Genomic DNA, 20,028 nt, shown 5'->3' with positions numbered 1-20,028 from the left:
TCAAATGTACCATAATAAATTTCGCAATCTCTCAACTGCCACGTGCCTTGCGTCAATTGTCAATTGTCATATGTCAAGTGTCATATGTGATTTGTCAACTTTTACCTGTCAACTGTCGCCAGTTAACTGTCAACTATTCCCTATCAATTGTTGACAAAATGTATTATTAACCACCAAATAAAAATGCCCTGCATCTTCAAAAAGATTGATTAATTTTTGCGCCCCTTGTTGAAAGAGAATCATTTCTTTCAGTAAACCTAACCCTCAGTTAGCTAAAAGTTAGAGCACGCAGCGTTTCAAAGGAGCTCGGATGAACGCTTCTCAAACATTTCTCGGAAAAAAGTATGCTGAAATTTATGATCAATTATCCACTCAATTACAGTAAAAAACTGAAATATCAGATGTACAGGGTTGCCCATATTCGACGGACCCATCTGACAACCCTGTATCTTTTGACAGATACGTCAGATCGCTTAATGACATACCGCATTTGAAGCGTCAGTCCAAGCAGATTTTTACCATGGAACAGTACACGCCACGCGAGCGCTTCCGAGTTGTTGAAATTTGCATTCAAAAAAAGAAGTGAAAAGAAGAAGAAGAAGAGCAAAATCATCATGTCCGATGAGGCTCATTTCTTATTGAATGGGACGGTAAACAAGCAAAATTGCCGTATTTACTCGACTGAAAATGCCTATATGTTAGCTAAAACTATGGAAAATGCTACAAAACGGGCACAATACGCCGTACAGGCTCAAGGCGGCCATTTGAGAGATATCATATTCAAAAGTGATGTCAACAAATTTACTTGAACCATATAAAATGATTGTTATCGACAACATCAAAAAAATTGTACATTTCTTTGATTAAAAGAAAAACACATAGGTCCGTCGAATATGGGCAACCCAGTACGTATGCCTCATCTTCTTAAGGCCGGCGGGCCAATTAAAAGGTCAAAAAAATCAATTTTTTTTTTTCCTGAAATCAATAGCTTAGATATTCAAGAACATGAGACACAAATTTTCAGAGTTAAATTCCAAGTATTTGCAGAGCTACAGAGCCGAACGTAGTGCAGCGTCGAGCAACCGTGCGCTTATTGTTGTAGTTTGAAGCGCGTTTTCTCGGCTTTTCATTTTCACGATTTTACCTAATTTATGTACACCATTGCAAAAAAACTAAACGAGCTATCCATTTCATTCAAAATGCGTTATCTTCAGTATTGTTTTCTCTTCTATGTGAACTAAACAAAAACATCCAAAAACTTTTTTTAAGCGACTTTTTTACCCAGTTGAAGAGTTTTTTTTTCCTTGAAAAACCACTTTTTTTTTCTACCTTCCCCAAAAATTCGAATTTTACGTGTTTCTCCCAATTTTCTTAGTTCACATCGAAGATAATTACATCAAAATTAATAATCTTTTTTGTTTTTGTTTTCAGATGAAAATTGCAAGTTGTATCTTGTACAGAAGTTGGATACTTCAGTGGCAAGGCGCTCTGGGAATCTATTGATAACTCTGCTTACAATATATTGTTGGAGATTGTACAAATTTTTGTTTTTTAGTTCAAATATATATTAAACTATCCCCAAAACTTCATTTGGCTAATTGTTTTTTTCTCATCCTACAACGCTTCGCGAAAACTACTGAATTTAGGACATCTAATTGGCCCGCCGGCCTTAAAAAAAGGTAGCGTATATCCTTCTATGGTAAGAGTGTGAAGAATAGAAATAGTAAAATAGTAAAATGTTTGTGTAAAAAATGATAAAAAGAAATATTTGCATAACTGATGAGTGATACGTAAATGAAAAAAAAAAAAAATCTCTTGTTAGTTTCTTCCAAGATCGTATGAGAATTAAGTTTTGTAATCCTATCAAAAGAAACATTTTTTTTCTTATTATATTCGTATGCCATAAGAACATACCCAAAATGTGTTAGTAAAATTAATCACACTTTTACATTCTAAACTTCATATTTTTCACATGTTTGGTATTTAACGCTTTGCGGTCGTATGTCTACTCACATCCATCACAGTAAGAACCATGTATATTTTATACTGTTTTTATTTATAGAATTAACATATCTTGTTTATCCTTCATAATCTTACACTTTATGTATCACTGCCCTTTAAACGGAAATTAATCCCGAACTCCATGTCCAAATTTAATACGACCGCAAAGGGTTAACATGTACCTAAAAATTAAAAAAATATTAATTCACAATATCTACCTCACTGCAACTAGAAATGAACCTCGATTATAGTGCAAAAATCTACTTTATGTACACATAAATTTCCCCTGAAGTTTTTTATGCATTAAACAAAATCACTTAAACTCACGAGTGTACACGTAAGAAATAAATAGAGCGTCACACATGACAAAGGCATGAATACGCAACAAAAAAGACAATTAATTTGTATCCGAAACAAGTCCAAGTTTTCACATCTGTGTGTATGTAATATATATCAATTTCCCCACATGTGTGCCAACGAATGTACAACCTCACAAGTGCTCGTGTCAAGTGCCTTCCCGAGCAGACAATTCAAGAATCATTAATTAGAATTATTTAAGCGTACACGTAAACCGACAAACACATACATATGCACGTACGCTAATTCAAACTGACTTGCGATTATATTATATGTAAGTTACCCTGCGGTAAACGAAATTAGTTCAAGACTTTACACTACTCTTCGATTAATCGCCAACAGCTTAGAAATATTAACATAATATAAATAATGATAATCACATCTTTGTAACAGTGAATTTTGTAGAATTACTTGAAGTGAAGCACAGGTAGACAAAGATGTTCTAAGTTCTCGCTGTTTTTTTTTTTTTTTTGATAAAAATACAACTTTATTCTAAAAAAATGGTTACAAGGGAATCATTGAAAGTATTGCGCATCGCTGGCTACTACTTTTTCACATCTTTCTGGTAGATGTCGTATACCGTCGCGGTAAATCTTTTGAAGCTATCCACGGATCAAGCCATATTTTGATGTCTTCATATGAATGGAACTGCTGGTCAGCTAGACCATGTGCCGTCGATCGGCGCAGGAGATAATCGGACGGGGCAATAACTGAAGAATATGGCGGGTGAGGTAGGATTTCCCATTTCAGTGTTTCCAGGTAGGTTTAAACGGGTTTGGCAACCTGAAGCCGAGCGTTGTCATGCTGTAGCATCACTTTTTCATGCCTCTCCGCGTATTGCGGCCGCTTCTTGCGCAGTGCTTGACTCAATCGCATCAATTAAAGTCGATACCGATCCCCAGTGATGATCTCGCTTGGTTTAAACAGTTCATAATAAATAACACTAGCTTGGTCCCACCAAATACATAGCATAACCTTCGTAGCGTAAATATTCGGCAGAGGCGACGACGTAGAAGCATGACTGAGCAGTACCCATGATTTTCTTCTCTTTAGATTGCTGTAATGAATCCATTTTTCGTCATCCGTCACGATGCGATGAGGAAACCCCTTCCTTTTTTGCCTTTGGAGCAGTTGTTCACAGGCGAGAAAACGACGTTCAACATCCCTTGGCTTGAACTCATAAGGAACCCAAGTCCCCTGTTTCTGAGTCATTCCCAAAACATGCAATCGCTTGGAAATGGATTGGCGGGTAACTCCTAATACTGAAGAAAGCTCGTCTTGCATTTGACACGGATCTTCATTAAGCAATGCCTCCAATTCAGAGTCTTCGAAGGTTCTTGACCTTCCTTCACGCGGACGATCGTCAACATTAAAATCACCGTCTTTGAAGCGACTGAACCACTCTCGGCACGTTTCTTGACTTAAAACAGCATCTCCATAAACTTTTGGAGCTCTTGAAGTACTTAAACTGCCGTGGTTTTCAAATGAAAGAGGAAAATCAACACTACCCATAATGACGATTAAAAATTTGTTCATTCGATTTTTTATATGTTTTTTTGTTGATAGCTAAGACTATGCTAAGTAATACCTGAAAGTTTCATAATGGGACTAACAGAATTTATTGAGTAACAAATCCAAAAGTGAGGCACAATAGATCACATCAAGGAACGCAGTGGATATTTAATTTTAAATTTTCACCCTCTGTGTGAATATTTGAAGTGCATCCGACAAATACTTTTCGAGTTATTCAACAATTAACAAAGGGCGCTCGAGCGTTCCGGAGCATTTCTGGGGCCACCATATTGTTAATTTATTAAAAAAAAACTTGGATCGGACACAAGATTATATTTTAATAAAACTAATTTCCCTTGTCCGTTTGATTTTAGATCAATCTCCCAGGACTTGTGCTGATAAGCGCAAGGGACTGCTGGAGAAACGGACTCCATACAAACAGCGATAACTTTTACAATTATTAATTTTTTTTTTTTTAATTTTGCTAAGGTCAAGTCAAAACATGATGAAGTAAAGCTATATTTTTATGTTTGTAAAACTAGCAAAAACAGTTATTGAATATTAGCAGTTTTTCGGGCTTCTGACACCTCTAAACCCCTAAACAAATCTCAAAATAATTACATTTTTTTTCAAAATGTTTTCAATTTAGTTCTTACCATTACTTAAACCAACAAATGGGCACATTTTTCGAATAACTGTTGACAATGTCCAAAATACTTGGGTCACTTGACTAGCCAATACATCCTTTCTAAAGGGCTTCACTATAAAGGCTTCAAAATAAATGCTAAATTAAATGATATTATAAAATTTAAGCAAAAATAAGTAACTCATATTTATTCACTGGTTGTTATTGCCGTCAATATTCGTCCTAGATGAGCTTAAACTCCAATATGTTAAGCGAGTACTAATGATGACTCAACTAATAGACGAATCTGGAGTTGTATGTCACCTCTGAATGGATTATATCTTACAGTCATATATTTATATCAATAATGGTTTCAATTTCTTGCCGACACATTTCCGCTATTGACAAAAACTCTTTCTATCTCTTCCTCCTATTTCTCCACGTTACCTCAAACGCTGCAGTCATGCACACATCTACACGTCTACTCTGTTTATGTTCGTGCAAATATGTAATCTGTTCCTATATACTACAAATACACATTTTCTTGTAGTGAGAAATAACTTGATCTGTTGCACACTTTACCTACTGGGTGAATAAGTTCGTATGTGATAATGATTATTTGCAAATACACGTGTGAACTAATTTCAACTACGCAGCCATAGCTTTGAACACTCATACCACCGTACCGCTCATTTGCATTGTGTGTGGCTTCTACTTGTACTTGTTGTACTTGTAATAGAAAACACTTGTTCATATCCCTGTATGAATATGTGTATGTTATTACGTGGTTGTGAGTAAACCACTACAAATTGAAATGGTAATGAAATATCAATAGGAAGATTTGTACATTGTAAGCGGGGCGAGGCGGACACTAAGTAGTGCAGCTTAGAAATGTTTTTCATCGTACGTGTAACTTTGTCTATGTGTTTGCGCATCATATTATGTGGTCTGTATTCATTTTCCCTTCGATGTCAAACAATTGTAAACTTTTAAGCTGCAATTTTATTAATGTTACTTATACGCCTAGTGAAGTAGGCAAAAAGTAGGTGACTAGTTGTAGGCAAGGCGGATTGTAGGTTTCACGGTATTTTATTGAGCACCCATAAAATAAACAGTGACACTGCTACAAAGCATGTTGCTGTTTAATCGGATTAATTAATGTATTGTAAGCAAAAGCGTATGCTACTTGTATATGTAGATATGTTTCTATGTTTATGGTAAACACGTAGGGCGACACAATAGACCATAATTATAATCAGCTTCCCCCTATTGAACTAATTTCTTAATAATATAATTTTAAGACTAATTATGAAAAAAAACAATTTCTTGTTTACTTAATACTAAATTAGGTTTCCTACATCGCTTTTAAAATGCATAAAGACCGCAGTTCAATGCAAAGATATACATTTTTGTGATGCTTCTGCATATGTGAAATGGTTATCTACCGACAGACATAAACCTGCATACATCCGGAAAGCGTTGCTTATATGAAAGAGTATAGACGAAAGGGTAGTAGGTAACACAATAATAAATCAGCAGATAGAGAAATCATTTTGCGTCTTCCCTTGCTTGCTTATTTCTTCTTTATACCACTTCTTCTTTATCAAACGTAAAGCCACATCGCAGATATACACTCAAATAGCAATTTTTTGAAAAAATGCTTCTTCTGTTTTTTTTGTTTTTTTTTTTTAATTTAACAGTAACGGCAAAAACTGTACAAATTTTATTTATGTATAGCAAGAAAACTATATTCCAATCGCTTGAGCCATTTGAGCTCATTAGAAATGTGATTTCAGTAAATTTATGCAATTATATTTGTGTTTGTTTATGTCAAAGAAAATCTTACAGGAATGTTACTACTGTCGGCAAAAACTAAGGTGAATTTATTTGTCAAACTTCGCGGGATTAAAATTTCGCTCTGGCAGCACTGTTAATAACATCTGCGCCAACTTTCATGTGAATGTCATTATCAGTAATATATTTACGCTTGTGTTTACCAAACGACCAAGAGTGCATTTTTCGATTTTTACAATGTCTGATTTGATGGAACAGAGAAGTGCCATCAAATTTTGTTTGTGGAATGAAATTTCGGCTGCGGAATAGTTTAGCATGTTGCAGAAGGCATTTGGTGATTCGACTATGTCGCAGAAAAATGTTTATAAGTGGTACAAAGACTTCAAAGAGGGTCGAGAACGTGTTGATGACTTGGAGCGCTCCGGACGACCATCGACGTCAACAGATGACCAACACGTCAATAAAGTGAAGGAGTTAGTGCTCAAAAATCGTCGGTTGACTGTTAAAGACCTTACTGATATGATCGGAATATCAGAAGGATCTGTGAAAACCATTTTGAAAGAGCATTTGGGTCTATGAAAAGTCAAATCTCGTTTGGTACCGAAAACTCTCAATTTCTTGGAAAAAAGTCGTCGCGTTGATGTGTGTGAAACAATGCTTTCAGACTATCAGGACAAGCTCAAATGCATCATTACGGGAGAGGAGACTTGGATTTATGCTTACGACCCTGAAACAACCGACCAATCAAGCGAATATCGTGCTAAAGGCGAGGCCAGACCGAAAAGAGCACGTCAAAGTCGTTCAAAAATAAAGGTCATGATGACCGGTTTTTTTCGATTTTCGTGGTGTGGTGCACTATGAATTCCTTCCACCTGGCCAAACTGTCAATAAGGAATATTATTTGAGCGTTATGCGTCGTTTACGTGAAGCAACTCGTCTAAAAAGACCAGAATTATGGGCCAACAAGTCTTGGTTTTTGCATCACGATAATGCACCGTCTCACACTGCACTCGTTCTTCGTGACCATTTCGCCAAAAATTCCACGCATATCGTTCCGCAACCACCGTATTCGCCTGACTTGGCTCCGTGTGACTTCTGGCTATTCTCAAAACTCAAGAGACCACTCCGGGGAGTGACCACTCTGCGTTTCGAGTCGGTTGAGGAGATAAGAGCTGAATCGAAGAAGGTGCTGATGGCTATACCGGAAATGGACTATTTGACATGTTTCGAGGATTGGAAAAATCGTTGGCATAAGTGTATTTCATCGAGAGGGGATTATTTTGAAGGAGATGAAATTGATTTACAAGAATAAATAAAGATTTTTCATTTTACAACCAAATTCACCTTGCTTTTTACCCACAGTAGTATGCATGAAAATACAAAAAATCCTGTGCAAATCGGAGGGAGATCGGGTAGGTTTAAAGAAAATTAAAAGGAAATCCAAGTGTAGTACAATGGACTTAAATAATGTATCAGTGCTGCACTTCTTAGTTGTCCTGACCAAATAAAAAAAAAAATCGGAGGGACAAACGCATAGTTATTGGAGTACATATTTTAGAACTTTATTTTATAAGATGCATTCGTAGGAAATTAAAAACCACGTTTCATGAAATGCAACTAATAATATACTGCTTTCTCTGATACTCTACTCAGAAAGAAAAACTAGAATTATTGTTCATTATAAGTGTATAAAGTTATTATTTGAGCCGTTTTCTTTGAAAGTGTTGTAAGTCCATTTTCATAAAAAAATAGTTAATGGCAAAAATGAACTCAAGTTTCAATGATATTTTTTTAGATTTAAATATATATGAACTTTTTCCCAAAAAATCTGTTAAAATTCTCATAGTTTTCATCATTGCAAAATTTCGTAGTTAATGAAGTTACAAATACATTTTAGTTATTTTGAAAATGGCGTAAGTCCACTTTACTCCTATTTAGCTCAAAATCGTGGTACATAATTTTTTGCGAGCATTTCAACATGTGTGGCAACATAATAAATGGCATAAACATTTTTATATTTAGTTTCCCAAAATTTTGGTTTTCTCCGATTATTATAGAACATAAAATCATCCAGGGGTTCCCAAGATGTTTATTGTTGCTTGAGGCATAACCTCGCAACACCATGTAAAGACTACAGTGATATGTGCACTCGGCAAATTAGAAATTATTGGGCGCATGATTTATCGACTATAATTTTTTTTCTTATTCAGGGCACTCTTATCTACCAAATGATACCGATTTTGGAACTATCGAGGGTACTGTAAGAAAAAAATATTTGTTCTGTTTCTTTAAAGTGTATTAAAAAAATGTATTTTGCATGACAGGAAACAAGCTGATTTTGTTTCTAAAAAACCCTTAGAATATGTGACTCTAAGAAGGTGAATAAATATAAGTGGTGAAGAAGTAAAGTAAACAACATAAAATGCCCTATAAAACTTCATTTAGTGAGATGGAGGATTTTAAATCACTAATTTAATTGCTCTCACGACGAAAGCCACAGAACTTTGGAAATATCGCACACCGCGTTGCTATCACTCATCATCCAGACCCATCTCATTAGAAAAATGTACAGACATCATTAATTTATTACCACATATCCCTCCTATACATGACTATTTTTGAAAACTTGACTGTGCAAACACTTAACTTTCAAAAAGCTAAAATATATTAATAGTAGGAGTATAAGTAATTTTGATTAAACAGTAAATGTTGAAATAAAGCCTTTTTCTTTTTTAAATTATTATATTTATTTTAAATTTTTTTAATTATTGAAGTATTTACAAAAAATCATAAAAAATGGTTTGCTTCAACTAGGATCCCGTAGTAAATATTTTCTAATTGTACGACTTTTACTTCGGTCACCGTAGCCGAATAAGTTGGTGCGCGACGTTCATTCGTTACTACCATTCGGAATTTGGAGAGAATGTGGGTTCCAATCTCGAATCTCTGAAGAAAAATTTTTTTCTACTAGCGGTCGCCCCACGGCAGGCAATGGCAAACCTCCGAGTGAAATTCTGCCATGAAAAGGCTCCTCATAAAAACAATATCTGCCGTTTGGAGTCCGTTTGTGGAACAACATCAAGACGGCTGCTACAAATAGGAGGAAGAGCTCGGGCAAAATGGTGTACGCACCAATTATATAATATATTACCAAAGTAATGTTTTTCTGCTCAACTAAACTGTGTATTGTAATTTAGCTAAAATTTTTAGTAACAATATTTTTATAGTAAATACTCAGTAAGATCAATTGTTTATTGATTTCAGAGTAAATAAATAAAAAAAAAAAAATTTAAATAAATTTATAAATTAATTAATTAATAGATAAGTAAATAAATGAATAAACAAATAAATGAATAAATGAATAAATAAATAAATGATTTGTTTTAAATATATACATGTGGCAACACTCTTTTTTCGTATTACTCGTCTCTTCCCAGTCCTGCGTTCTTCGTTATATTCCCTTGTTATAAGCACCACAAACGCTCATTATATTGCAGTCTGCTTGAATAAATCAAGCAAACATAAATAAATAAATAAATAAATCAAAAAAGAATATAAAATTAAAAATTTACTGTTCAATTTAGGAAGCAAAAAAATCATATTTTACGGATTAAAGAAGAGCGCAAAAGTTGTATACAATCATACCCAAATAAACGTTGTTTAACTCATTAATTTAAAGCAATAAACAAAATCTTAGTCAATATATCCCAGCAGTCCTTAACGCTCATTTGCACATGAATTTCGTAATTATCCCTCTGAAGCTGTTGTCGCTCGACTTCCAGTCTCATAATCATTTTCATGACTTATTTTCATGTGCTACTCTTTATGCAAATCACAATAAACATCACTTAGCTTAACAAAAGCTCTATTTTTAGTGTGCACTTAACGAAATTTTTCACTTATTCCCCCAACACTCATTTATTTCCCTCATGAGCTCGCTCACTTTCCACGCTCTTTAGCTATTTTCGCATAATAAATTTCTCGAATGTCTTAATTGCTGCCGTCACTTACCAACTCATATCCCCGACAAATATATTCGAACAAACAAAAATACGAATACTCAAAAAATACTCACCACACCATCGCCAATGTGATGTACAGTGCAGGGTATGTGCGCGGTCGCACCAATTTGCGTCGTCACAACAGTGGAGTTCTCCGTGCCGAAGTACATGGGCGCCGCGTAGATTTCATCTAAGCCGGCATTGGAAACCTCGGCCGAGCTGCCTTGCGCTGCTTCGCCAAGGCTGTTATGCTCGCCACCACCACCACCACCCACGCCCACCACTTTATGTAGGGGGCGTGCTATATGTTGCAGCTGTTGATGTTGATGTGAATGTCGTTGTTGGTGTCGTTCATCAATTACATTTGCTGAATCGAAACTTGTTATGCTACTCCCACTTGTTTGATGGTATGGCTGTTGTAGATTCAACTGTTGTGATTGTTGTTGGTGCTGCTGCTGTTGCTGCCTCTGTTGCTGTTGCTGTAGTTGGTGTTGATGATGATACGATGATGACGCCGAAATTGAAGAGGGAGGATAAGGCATATCTGATGAGGCGGTGAAGGCGGCGCTATAGCTGCCATGGAAACTGCCATGACCGGTGGCCGCCGGTAGGGGTGGCGATTGTGGGGCTGGCACATTATAATTACTCGTCACAATGGGGCCGGAAATGCCAGCCGACGCGGGCGACATAATTAAATTTTGATTTATATTTCGATGTAGTTCATTATTAATGTTATCCTGCGTAACGTATGATGTAAGACCTGCAAAGGAAAGAAAAATGGTCAAAAAGCAAGAATAAGTATAATGAACGGGCATGGACAATAAATGTCTGTGGAAGTAGTTAAGTTAAAAATATGGTAGTCCAAATGTAATAATGTAAAGAAAAAAATTGGAAAATATTGCCTGAATGTACATAGGAAGAAACCATTTGGTATTGAGTTGTTCAGGTAAAGTTGTTAATGCGTCAGCTGAATGAAATGAATGCCTATTGCTCTTTTTGGGCGTTGGCGCTTATTTATATTTATTTCAGACTTTCACGCAGATCAGCATAGAAATGTTCGCAATTGACATGTTGATTGTTTTTGCGCGACGGGTGGTCGGCATTATTACTTTCAGCATAAATTTGGCATTTAGGTAAGTCATTTTCACTGATGAACTGGCTACCTATGTGGTACACTGCGGAATTAGCTATACGGGGTGCTTGCTTAAAGAGGCTACATTTACACTAAATAATCAATTTTTCTTTAAGTTGATATTATTTATTTTTCACGGGAAAATATTTATGTATATTTTTCAGATCATTTACAATATAACGAATAACAAATACCGAATACAAAAATATCTTCATGTAGTTATCTTTTGAAGCTTTTTTCTTTTATATTCCATAAATGAATTATTTTATTGTTTTCAAATTCGCTTGTTAAGTAAAAAATAGAATAAATTATCACCAATAGCCTTACTTAACCATTAGCTGGACTAAGACAAGGGTCGAATTTGGGGACACCGAGTTTGATCAAGATGAATGATAATTAATCTCTATAGTCATGGCTTACTGTTTGTGACTTGAGATAGCTATCTGATTTCCGGCATATGTAGGTGTCACTAAAATATTTTATGTCTTATGGAGACAGAAATGAATGACTTAATAACACTTGAATAGTCCAAATGACCAAAACATTTCTCCTTTTGTATACAAGTTAAGCAGAAATAACTGCTGGCCACCTACATACGCGGATATACTATCGGATGTATTCCTACCAGCGAACAAAAACTGGGGTTCCTCACGAACTGAAAGAAACGTATTTAACGCAACGCATTAACAGCTGCGATTTGCTTAAGAAACGTAATGAAAATAATACATTTTTAAAACAACTGATAACTGGCAATGAAAAATGGATTGTTTACAACAATATCAAGCAGAGAATATCGTGCAGCAGGCCAAGTGGACCAACTCAAGTAACATCAAAAGCTGATATTTATCAAAAGAAGGCTTTGTTATCAGTTTGGTGGGATTACAAAGTGATTGTCTACTTTGAACTCTTACCACCTAGCCGAAAGATCAATTCTGATGTCTACATTGAGCAACTAACGAAATTGCACAATGCAGTTGAAAAAAAGCGGCCCGAATTGACAAATCGAAAAGGTTTTGTATGCCACCATGACAATGCAATGTCACACACATCTTTGACCACTCGGCAAAAATTATTGGAGCTTGGCTGGGATGTTCTGCCGCATCCACCATAAAGTTCTGACCTTGCACCATCTGATTACTTTTTGTTCGATCTTTACAAAACTCCTTGAATGGTAAACATTTCAATAATGATGATGATGTCAAATCGTACCTGATTCAATTTTTTGCTAATAAAAACCAGAAGTTTTATCAACGTGGGATTATGATGCCGCCTGCAAGATGGCAAAAGGATATTGATCACAATGGGCAAAACATTACAGAATTAAGTTATTTAGTTCGAAGAAAAAATTGTTTTTGATTTTCTAAACAAAATCCGCAATTACTTAGTTGCCAACCCGATATATCGTGTGATAGAGGAAGTTTTATTTATTAAAGTCACAAAAAGGCTACACCTTTTAAAACATTTTAGTTGTTGTTGTTGAGAAAGGACTTTACTGAAAGCATAATCAAAGCAGGGAAAAATATATTATAATATAAAATTGCCTTCTGAATTTAAGTAAATATACCAAATTAAAAACTAAGTCACCGAGCTAATGTGGGAAGAAATCCAAATGGTTTTGGAGAAAATAAGTTTGTAGTGGCACCTTAACAGCCATCATCTCACATTCTGAAATAATTTTTTCGTCAATATCTTCCTCGTTTTATATATTTTCTGTGCCGAGGAATCTTTAGACGACGGCTCTTGGTTCTAAGTACTGAACTTAGCAATCTAAAGAACTTCACCTCAACAACATGTTTGTATTTGCGTTGCAATGAAAACGCCTGTAAATTAAAACATTAATTTTAGAAAGGCCAAATTCAAAATGGTTAGTAATATATGATAGGTATAAGTATACCTATATTTGCGCATCTAAAGAAGTAAAAAAAATCATTCTAGCAAATTGAGACTTCTTTTAGTCCTCCTTTGAGTGTATATATGTATGTATGTCTTGCTCATATGTGCGCACAAAAGCTGAATTTCGTCTTTTCTGATGACTTATTTGCACCAAGATAAAAAGTAATTTCCACAAAGTCAGCTTAGCAAATCTCGAGTCACAAGAAATATCAAACGGAAATTTATTTAATTTTTTTCTGTCCTGCTTTTTCATTTCACAACTTAAATTTTGTTTTAGGCTTTAACATGCAGTTGAATACCCTTACATATATTCGTATACACCTTCAATTTTCCCAACGCATGCACGTGCCCGTCTTACTCATACACTTTTTCATACTTACACGCCAAATTAAACATTTCTTATTACCAGTTCCGGTACTTTCGCGTATGTTAATGTGATTTTAATGTCAACCCAAAACTCTTTTTTTTTTTGATATTTTTATCGCGACTTGCACAATCAACAGCAAACATTCAACAGCGTAATGCCTTTGCTGACTGTGTGGAAGCGCCCAATTTGTTAGATTTTAAAATAAACATTTTAATTTTTGGCACCTACTATCTTCAGTGGTATTTATTTTTACACACACACACACACATATCTATACTAATATGCATGTAAACTCTTTTTTATAGCATTTTATGTTAATTTATGTGCTTTTTGTGTACTTAACAACACGAGACATTATGTTTATGCTAATTTTCTTACGACTTCTGCTTCGGTTGCTCTGAATATATTTCATTACAAGTAAATATGGTTGCACTCGTGTGTGTGCGTAGGTGTTTCTGCATATGCAAATTACTTATTCAAACACTTTTTATGGGTTTGTGTGCTTCATACAAATTCTTTAATGCTCGATGTCACCTTGCCTGCTTACTGAGAAAATTAAAATTTTTGGGGTAGACCAGTCGTATGGGTAATTAGTTTTAAGCTACATGCAAGAGTAAGGAGTGTGAATTCGAATGACTTGTATAGTTAGAGTCACGATAAATGTACGCTATTTTTTTTATACGGAGCAAATGTAAAGCATCACCAGCGAAGAAATATTAAAAATCAACTAAAGTTTTGAGCGACTTCAAACTTATACTTTATTTAATTTGCTAATTTAATGGGCTATAAAAATAATCATAACCTCAAAGTTCGAATAGTTTCTCATATATCCAAGTCAGATTTAAGGGTGTGAAAATAGCCTTGAAATGAAGAAGTTATGAAGATCATAAATAAGAACTCAGCTAACTTTTACAAACCCAACTGTAGAAGAAAGACCAAAGAAAGCCTCTAATGCCTTATACGTATGCAGAAGAATGCTCGGTAAGACTTGAGGTTTATCTCCTCGCCTCACACTATGGATATACATTAGGCCGGGTCGATTTGTGGGGAGGCAAAAAACTCGCCCACTTCCCTGTGAAAATCATATTCTAGGGATCAAAATAAGAAACTTTGCCGAAGGAACCATACCTCTAAAACGAATTCTGATGTCCCCCAATTTGAGTCGAACTTTTTAGTTTCTTTTCTATAACTCACTTAAATTAATTTTTTCATTTACGTATGTTCTGACTAAATAAATATCTTAAGAGAAAAAATGAATATTATTATAAATAAATAAAAATAAAGAAAAACATAGCCATTTAGCTGATTTTTTCATGTAAAGGCCAAAAATGGTGATATTTTGAAATGATTGTATGGGGAACCCTCCAGGGGAGTTCCAGGGGGTGTGCCACTGGCATGGGTGGATCGGCCGTCCAAAGTTAGTGGGGGTCGGTCATACATTTAGACTCGATTGGAGCACTCTAAATGGGTCAAAGTGGGATTTTTCGTTCGACCCAAATTGGGGGACATCAGAATTCGTTTTAGAGATTTGGTTCCTTCGGCAAAGTTTCTTATTTTGATCCCTAGAATACGATTTTCACAGAGCAATGCGCGATTTTTAAATCGACCCGCCCTAATACACATACATGGCGGTAATTAGACCAATAATGATCTATGGTTCGTTAGTATGGTGGACGGCGTGCGATCAAGTGACTTACGTTAAAATATTGGAAAGCTTGCAAAGGCTTGCAGGAATATTTGTAACCGGCGCTATGAGCACAACTCCAGCAGCGGCAATATTAAGAATTCTCAACTGGCATCCAATCAAATTGGTAGTAAGAAACTGAGTCAAAAGATTTGCTCCCAAACTGATGATGTCAATACAATTATCACAGAGACTTTTTGGGCACAGCAATATTCTGGACTCAAACGGCAGGTCCCACTACGTGATTCCACGAGTTAAATTTGGCAAAAAGCCTAGCGTCATTATGGAGCAAAATAGATGGCAGAAAGGTATATGTAGTATCCAAATACCATTCATACAATTCCTTTACAGATTGGTCCAAAGTGGCGGTAGGAGCGGCTGCCTTTTGTCGGCAAAATGTTCTCCAAAAGACCTTCAGACTCCCAAATTACTGTAGTATATTTCAAGCTGAAATCTATGCTGCAACAAAAGCAGCTGAATTAGCTCTGGAACTAACTCCTCTTAATGCTCATTGGTAGTCAAGCGGCTATGAAAGTAATTATGGCTCCTTACGAGCCAAGTTGGTGAACGTGACCAACAATGCAGATCCAAACTAGATGAACTCTGGGAAATGGGCAGGTCAATATTTACTGGATACCAAAACACAAAGGAATTGAAGGAAATGAGAGAGCTGATGAGCTCGCTAAGGCAGCCATTTGCTTGCCGAGACTGATCATGTCAGACATATACCCATCACTCGCCTTTCTGAAAACGGAACAAAATGAAGAATTAACTCTGGAAATGCAATTGATATGGGAAAGACTGCAATATATTGGTTGGAGTACTGACAAGACAATGTTTCGACCCAAATCAGGCAGCCAAAATGGGACTAGTACAGAGCAATGCGTGTAGCACATACACCGAAGGAAATGCTAGGTGTACTTTGGAACACATACTTTGCCACTTCCCTGCTCTCTGTAAGACTCGACAAATGTGGTTAGGATCAACATATTTCTCATGCTTCAAGGATATTGCTAACAGTAGGCTGAACTGCTTGTTAAAACTCGCTTAGATGTGCATTATGAATTATGAAAAATGATATCTTCTACTCCGAAAAACGTAGCACTGGCAGCACAATGGACCCTAGCGACCTAAGTAAGATCTTTTTACAGATCAGCCAACACTATCTAACCTAACTCTACAAACCCAGCTGGCGTTTTACACTAGGATAGATGTACTTTCAGAAAAAACTTTCGAAAACTAATAAAACAAAATTCGTTTTGAAGTGTTCTCACAAATTTTTTTTTTTTATATTATCATGTAATATAAATAGTTTTAATTCCATTTTTTGATTACTTTTTCCAATAAATCAGGCCGTATAGCGTCTGTGGTGGATGGCAATGAATAGTTTGCGAAGCGCGCTCTATGACAAGTTGCGCCAAGTTGATATTAAATATAGTCGGTGTTTAGGTGATTAATTTTTGGAAACAAACATTCACCCAGCGTGACTGGATAGCGCTCACCATTCATAGTAACGGCAGCTCCTTCCTCATTTTGAAAGAGCTAAGGACCGATGATGCCGTCAGTGCTCTATGAACTTCACATAAAGGTTTGTTTTGTTTTTTTTTCTAAATAAATTTCCATAATTTGGATGCGTTGTTATACGTTAAATGATTTATAAAGTCATCATCAGCAAACCTTGCCATTATCAGCTATCAAACTATAGTTATCGATAACGATAGTTCTCATGCAACTAAAAAAACACCCTATATTATGCATGTGACTGGTCGGAAATGCCGCAAATGCCCCAAATATGCTTACAAGGGTAATTTTAGTAAATCTCTAGTTAATTCCCAATTTATATTCAAAACTCCAGTTTAGACAAATAAGCCACCTACAAAGGAAAATAATGAATGCCTTCGTCGCTCGTACACTGCTCCATTCCATTTCATTGTATTTCAATATTGTGAGTACTTTAATTGCTTGTTCGTATAGGATTAACTTAATTTACCCGGTGCTTGCTTTTGTTGAAAGGTCCGATTATGGTCACAGCCATTGTCGCACGCAGAGTCATCAGTAGTCATACTCAAAGTGATAGCCTGAACAATTAGTAATGGTGAGGGGGCGTAATAATGCTCATAAATATTTACACAAAAATAGGTTAGGCTGAATCCCAAAATTCCTAGACTGACTTATTTTAATCTTCGGTATTTTTTACCTCAATTTAGGCAAATTTTTTTACCCATTTCTACCCATTCTAAAAAATGCTTTAAAAATCAATGTACATGGTAAACTTTTTTCAGATTTGGAGCACTATGACTTAATCAAAACTTGACTTTGACTTTCGCAGAAATTCCTTAAATTTTTAGTAGGGACGAATTAAGGCAAATAAAAACGCAGCTAAATAGATTTCTCTCATCTTCTTTGAGCATTTTTCAAGCACACATGAAACAATTCGTCTGCATTCTCTCTCGGACTGTTACCAGAAATGATTGTATGAGCAAAGATAAAATACAAGAGTGACCTACTGCGCCCTGATATAATAAATAATCATCACAAAATGCCCCAGGAGTGGGTGTAAAAGTCAAGTAAATTTAATTATCTCAACTACAACTATTTCAATTAAGTACAATAGCTTGATATGAGTGCTGAACTTCTGGTTAGCCGGCTTGCACGCGCAATCACGCTGACATGCATACATGCTTATAAGGCTAATTGGAAAATAATTACTTTACGGGTAAGTAGACAAATGTATTTAGTTGCTGAGTGAAAATTTGATTGCACGCAGCTCATCAACTCAAAACCTTAATTACTTAAAATAACAAAGTGGTTAGTGGCAAATCACCCAAAAACTCTATTTTATTTTAGTAAATAATTTCCTTTTTATTGTATGAATTACGAGTAGTTGACTACGCTGCCATAGACATGCATACACTTAGTCGTAAATTTCTATTATATTTAATCATAAATATCAATTTCTACTTATTTGTGGCATTAAAATGAAAGTCCTTTGCTGCTCGGTCATTAAAATGACAGTAGTATATATTTAGCTACAATCCATATAATCCGAAGGGTTCACCACATAAAAGATAATTCATAAATAATTTCACTGCTCTAGTTCGGTTTGTACAATTTACTCGAATGTACATATGTATATAAATATATGTACATATATATATTTGTGTACATGTAGATTGTATTATACCTACATAAAATGTTGAACGAAGTAAATCTTTTTGTGTATTTGAACAAATGGGCTTGTAGGTATATCCAAAAGAAGTTCACCGTTTTTAGAAATTTAATTCATACACAGTATGCCTCGAGAGTGTCCTATGAAAAAATCTATCAATCTTAAAATTTTATAATATAAATTTTACATATATATAGTACAAAATTATGCTGGTTTGTGTGTTCTCTATGCGCTCGTAAACTACTATACCAAATGCCCTCGAAACCATGAATATGTTTGCTTTGGAGCCTACTGTGGGAGTGTCCAACATTTTTGTGATAGGTGGCGCTGGAATCGAGAAATTTGTAATTTCATATTTACAGTCCGATTTGATTCATGTTCGGTATAAAAATATATGTATGTACTAGGCTGGGTCGATATGTGGCCATTGCTCAGTGAAAATCATATTCTAGGGATCAAAATAAGAAACTTTGCCGAAGGAACCATACCTCTAAAACGAATTCTGATGTCCCCCAATTTGGGTCGAACTTTTTAGTTTCTTTTCTCATGTAAAGGCCAAAAATGATAATATTTTGAAATGATTGTATGGGGAACCCCCCAGGGGAGTTCCAGGGGGTGTGCCACTGGCATGGGTGGATCGGTCGCCCAAAGTTAGTGGGGGTCAGTCATACATTTGGACTCGATTGGAGCACTCTAAATGGGTCAAAGTGGGATTTTTCGTTCGACCCAAATTGGGGGACATCAGAACTCGTTTTAGAGGTATGGTTTCTTCGGCAAAGTTTCTTATTTTGATCCCTAGAGTATGATTTTCACAGAGCAATGGGCGACTTTTGTGCCTCCCCACAAATCGACCCGGCCTAGTATATATACTAATGCCTTATAAGAATTATATTTATAGTTTGATTCGATTCAAAACTTTCTTGTTCAAATTTGTGTTCTGCAAAAATTGAAAAGCACTTGGGAGCTTAACTTAAATATTTGACATAGCGTTGCATTCGAAAAGACGCTTGCCTTCGAAAATCACTTAAATAAAAAACGAAAGATAAATTTTTTTGATATTTAGACAGAGGGTAATACTACATTGAAAATCAACGAAAGAACTGTGAAAAAGCTTTACTATAGACATATTACATAATGGGGCTGCCAGCTATTGAATTATTAAGTAAATTCAATTTTTAATTTAACTACATTTTTTAAGTATGGATGCCAAACGAAAGTTGTTCAAAAATATATAAGTAAGAAATATATGCTTAACAGGGTTGCCATTTATCAATACAATTTAAATTAGTTAATTGTTGTAGTTAATTAATAAGCTGCTAACTTCGAAACCTGTTTCGGAAACCTTCTATTCAGACATATTTAAGAATAGGGTTGCCATGTTAGTAAAGAATTTAAACTAACTAAACATAAAAAGTTGAACTAATATACTAAGATTTACAATATTTGAGAAAGCATTACTTTATTCTTACCATTTTCAAACCTTGGTTGCCATC

The 20,028-nt window shown here is 35.4% G+C and overlaps 1 protein-coding gene across 1 annotated transcript in view; it reads right to left on the bottom strand.

Moving 5' to 3' along the window:
* Positions 1 to 17,429, bottom strand: part of LOC128867051 (uncharacterized) — a 145,928-nt gene extending 128,499 nt beyond the window's left edge. Inside the window, exons 1-2 of the mRNA XM_054108146.1 lie at positions 17,357 to 17,429; positions 10,365 to 11,050 (exon numbers count right to left, since the gene is read on the bottom strand). Coding sequence (XP_053964121.1) covers positions 10,365 to 11,050; positions 17,357 to 17,429 — 759 coding nt within the window. The remainder of the gene's footprint in view (positions 1 to 10,364; positions 11,051 to 17,356) is intronic.
* Positions 17,430 to 20,028: the final 2,599 nt, after the last annotated feature.

Source organism: Anastrepha ludens, chromosome 6 (assembly GCF_028408465.1).
Source record: "Anastrepha ludens isolate Willacy chromosome 6, idAnaLude1.1, whole genome shotgun sequence".
Taxonomy (NCBI): domain Eukaryota; kingdom Metazoa; phylum Arthropoda; class Insecta; order Diptera; family Tephritidae; genus Anastrepha; species Anastrepha ludens.
This window is presented reverse-complemented; position numbering and strand designations above follow the sequence as displayed.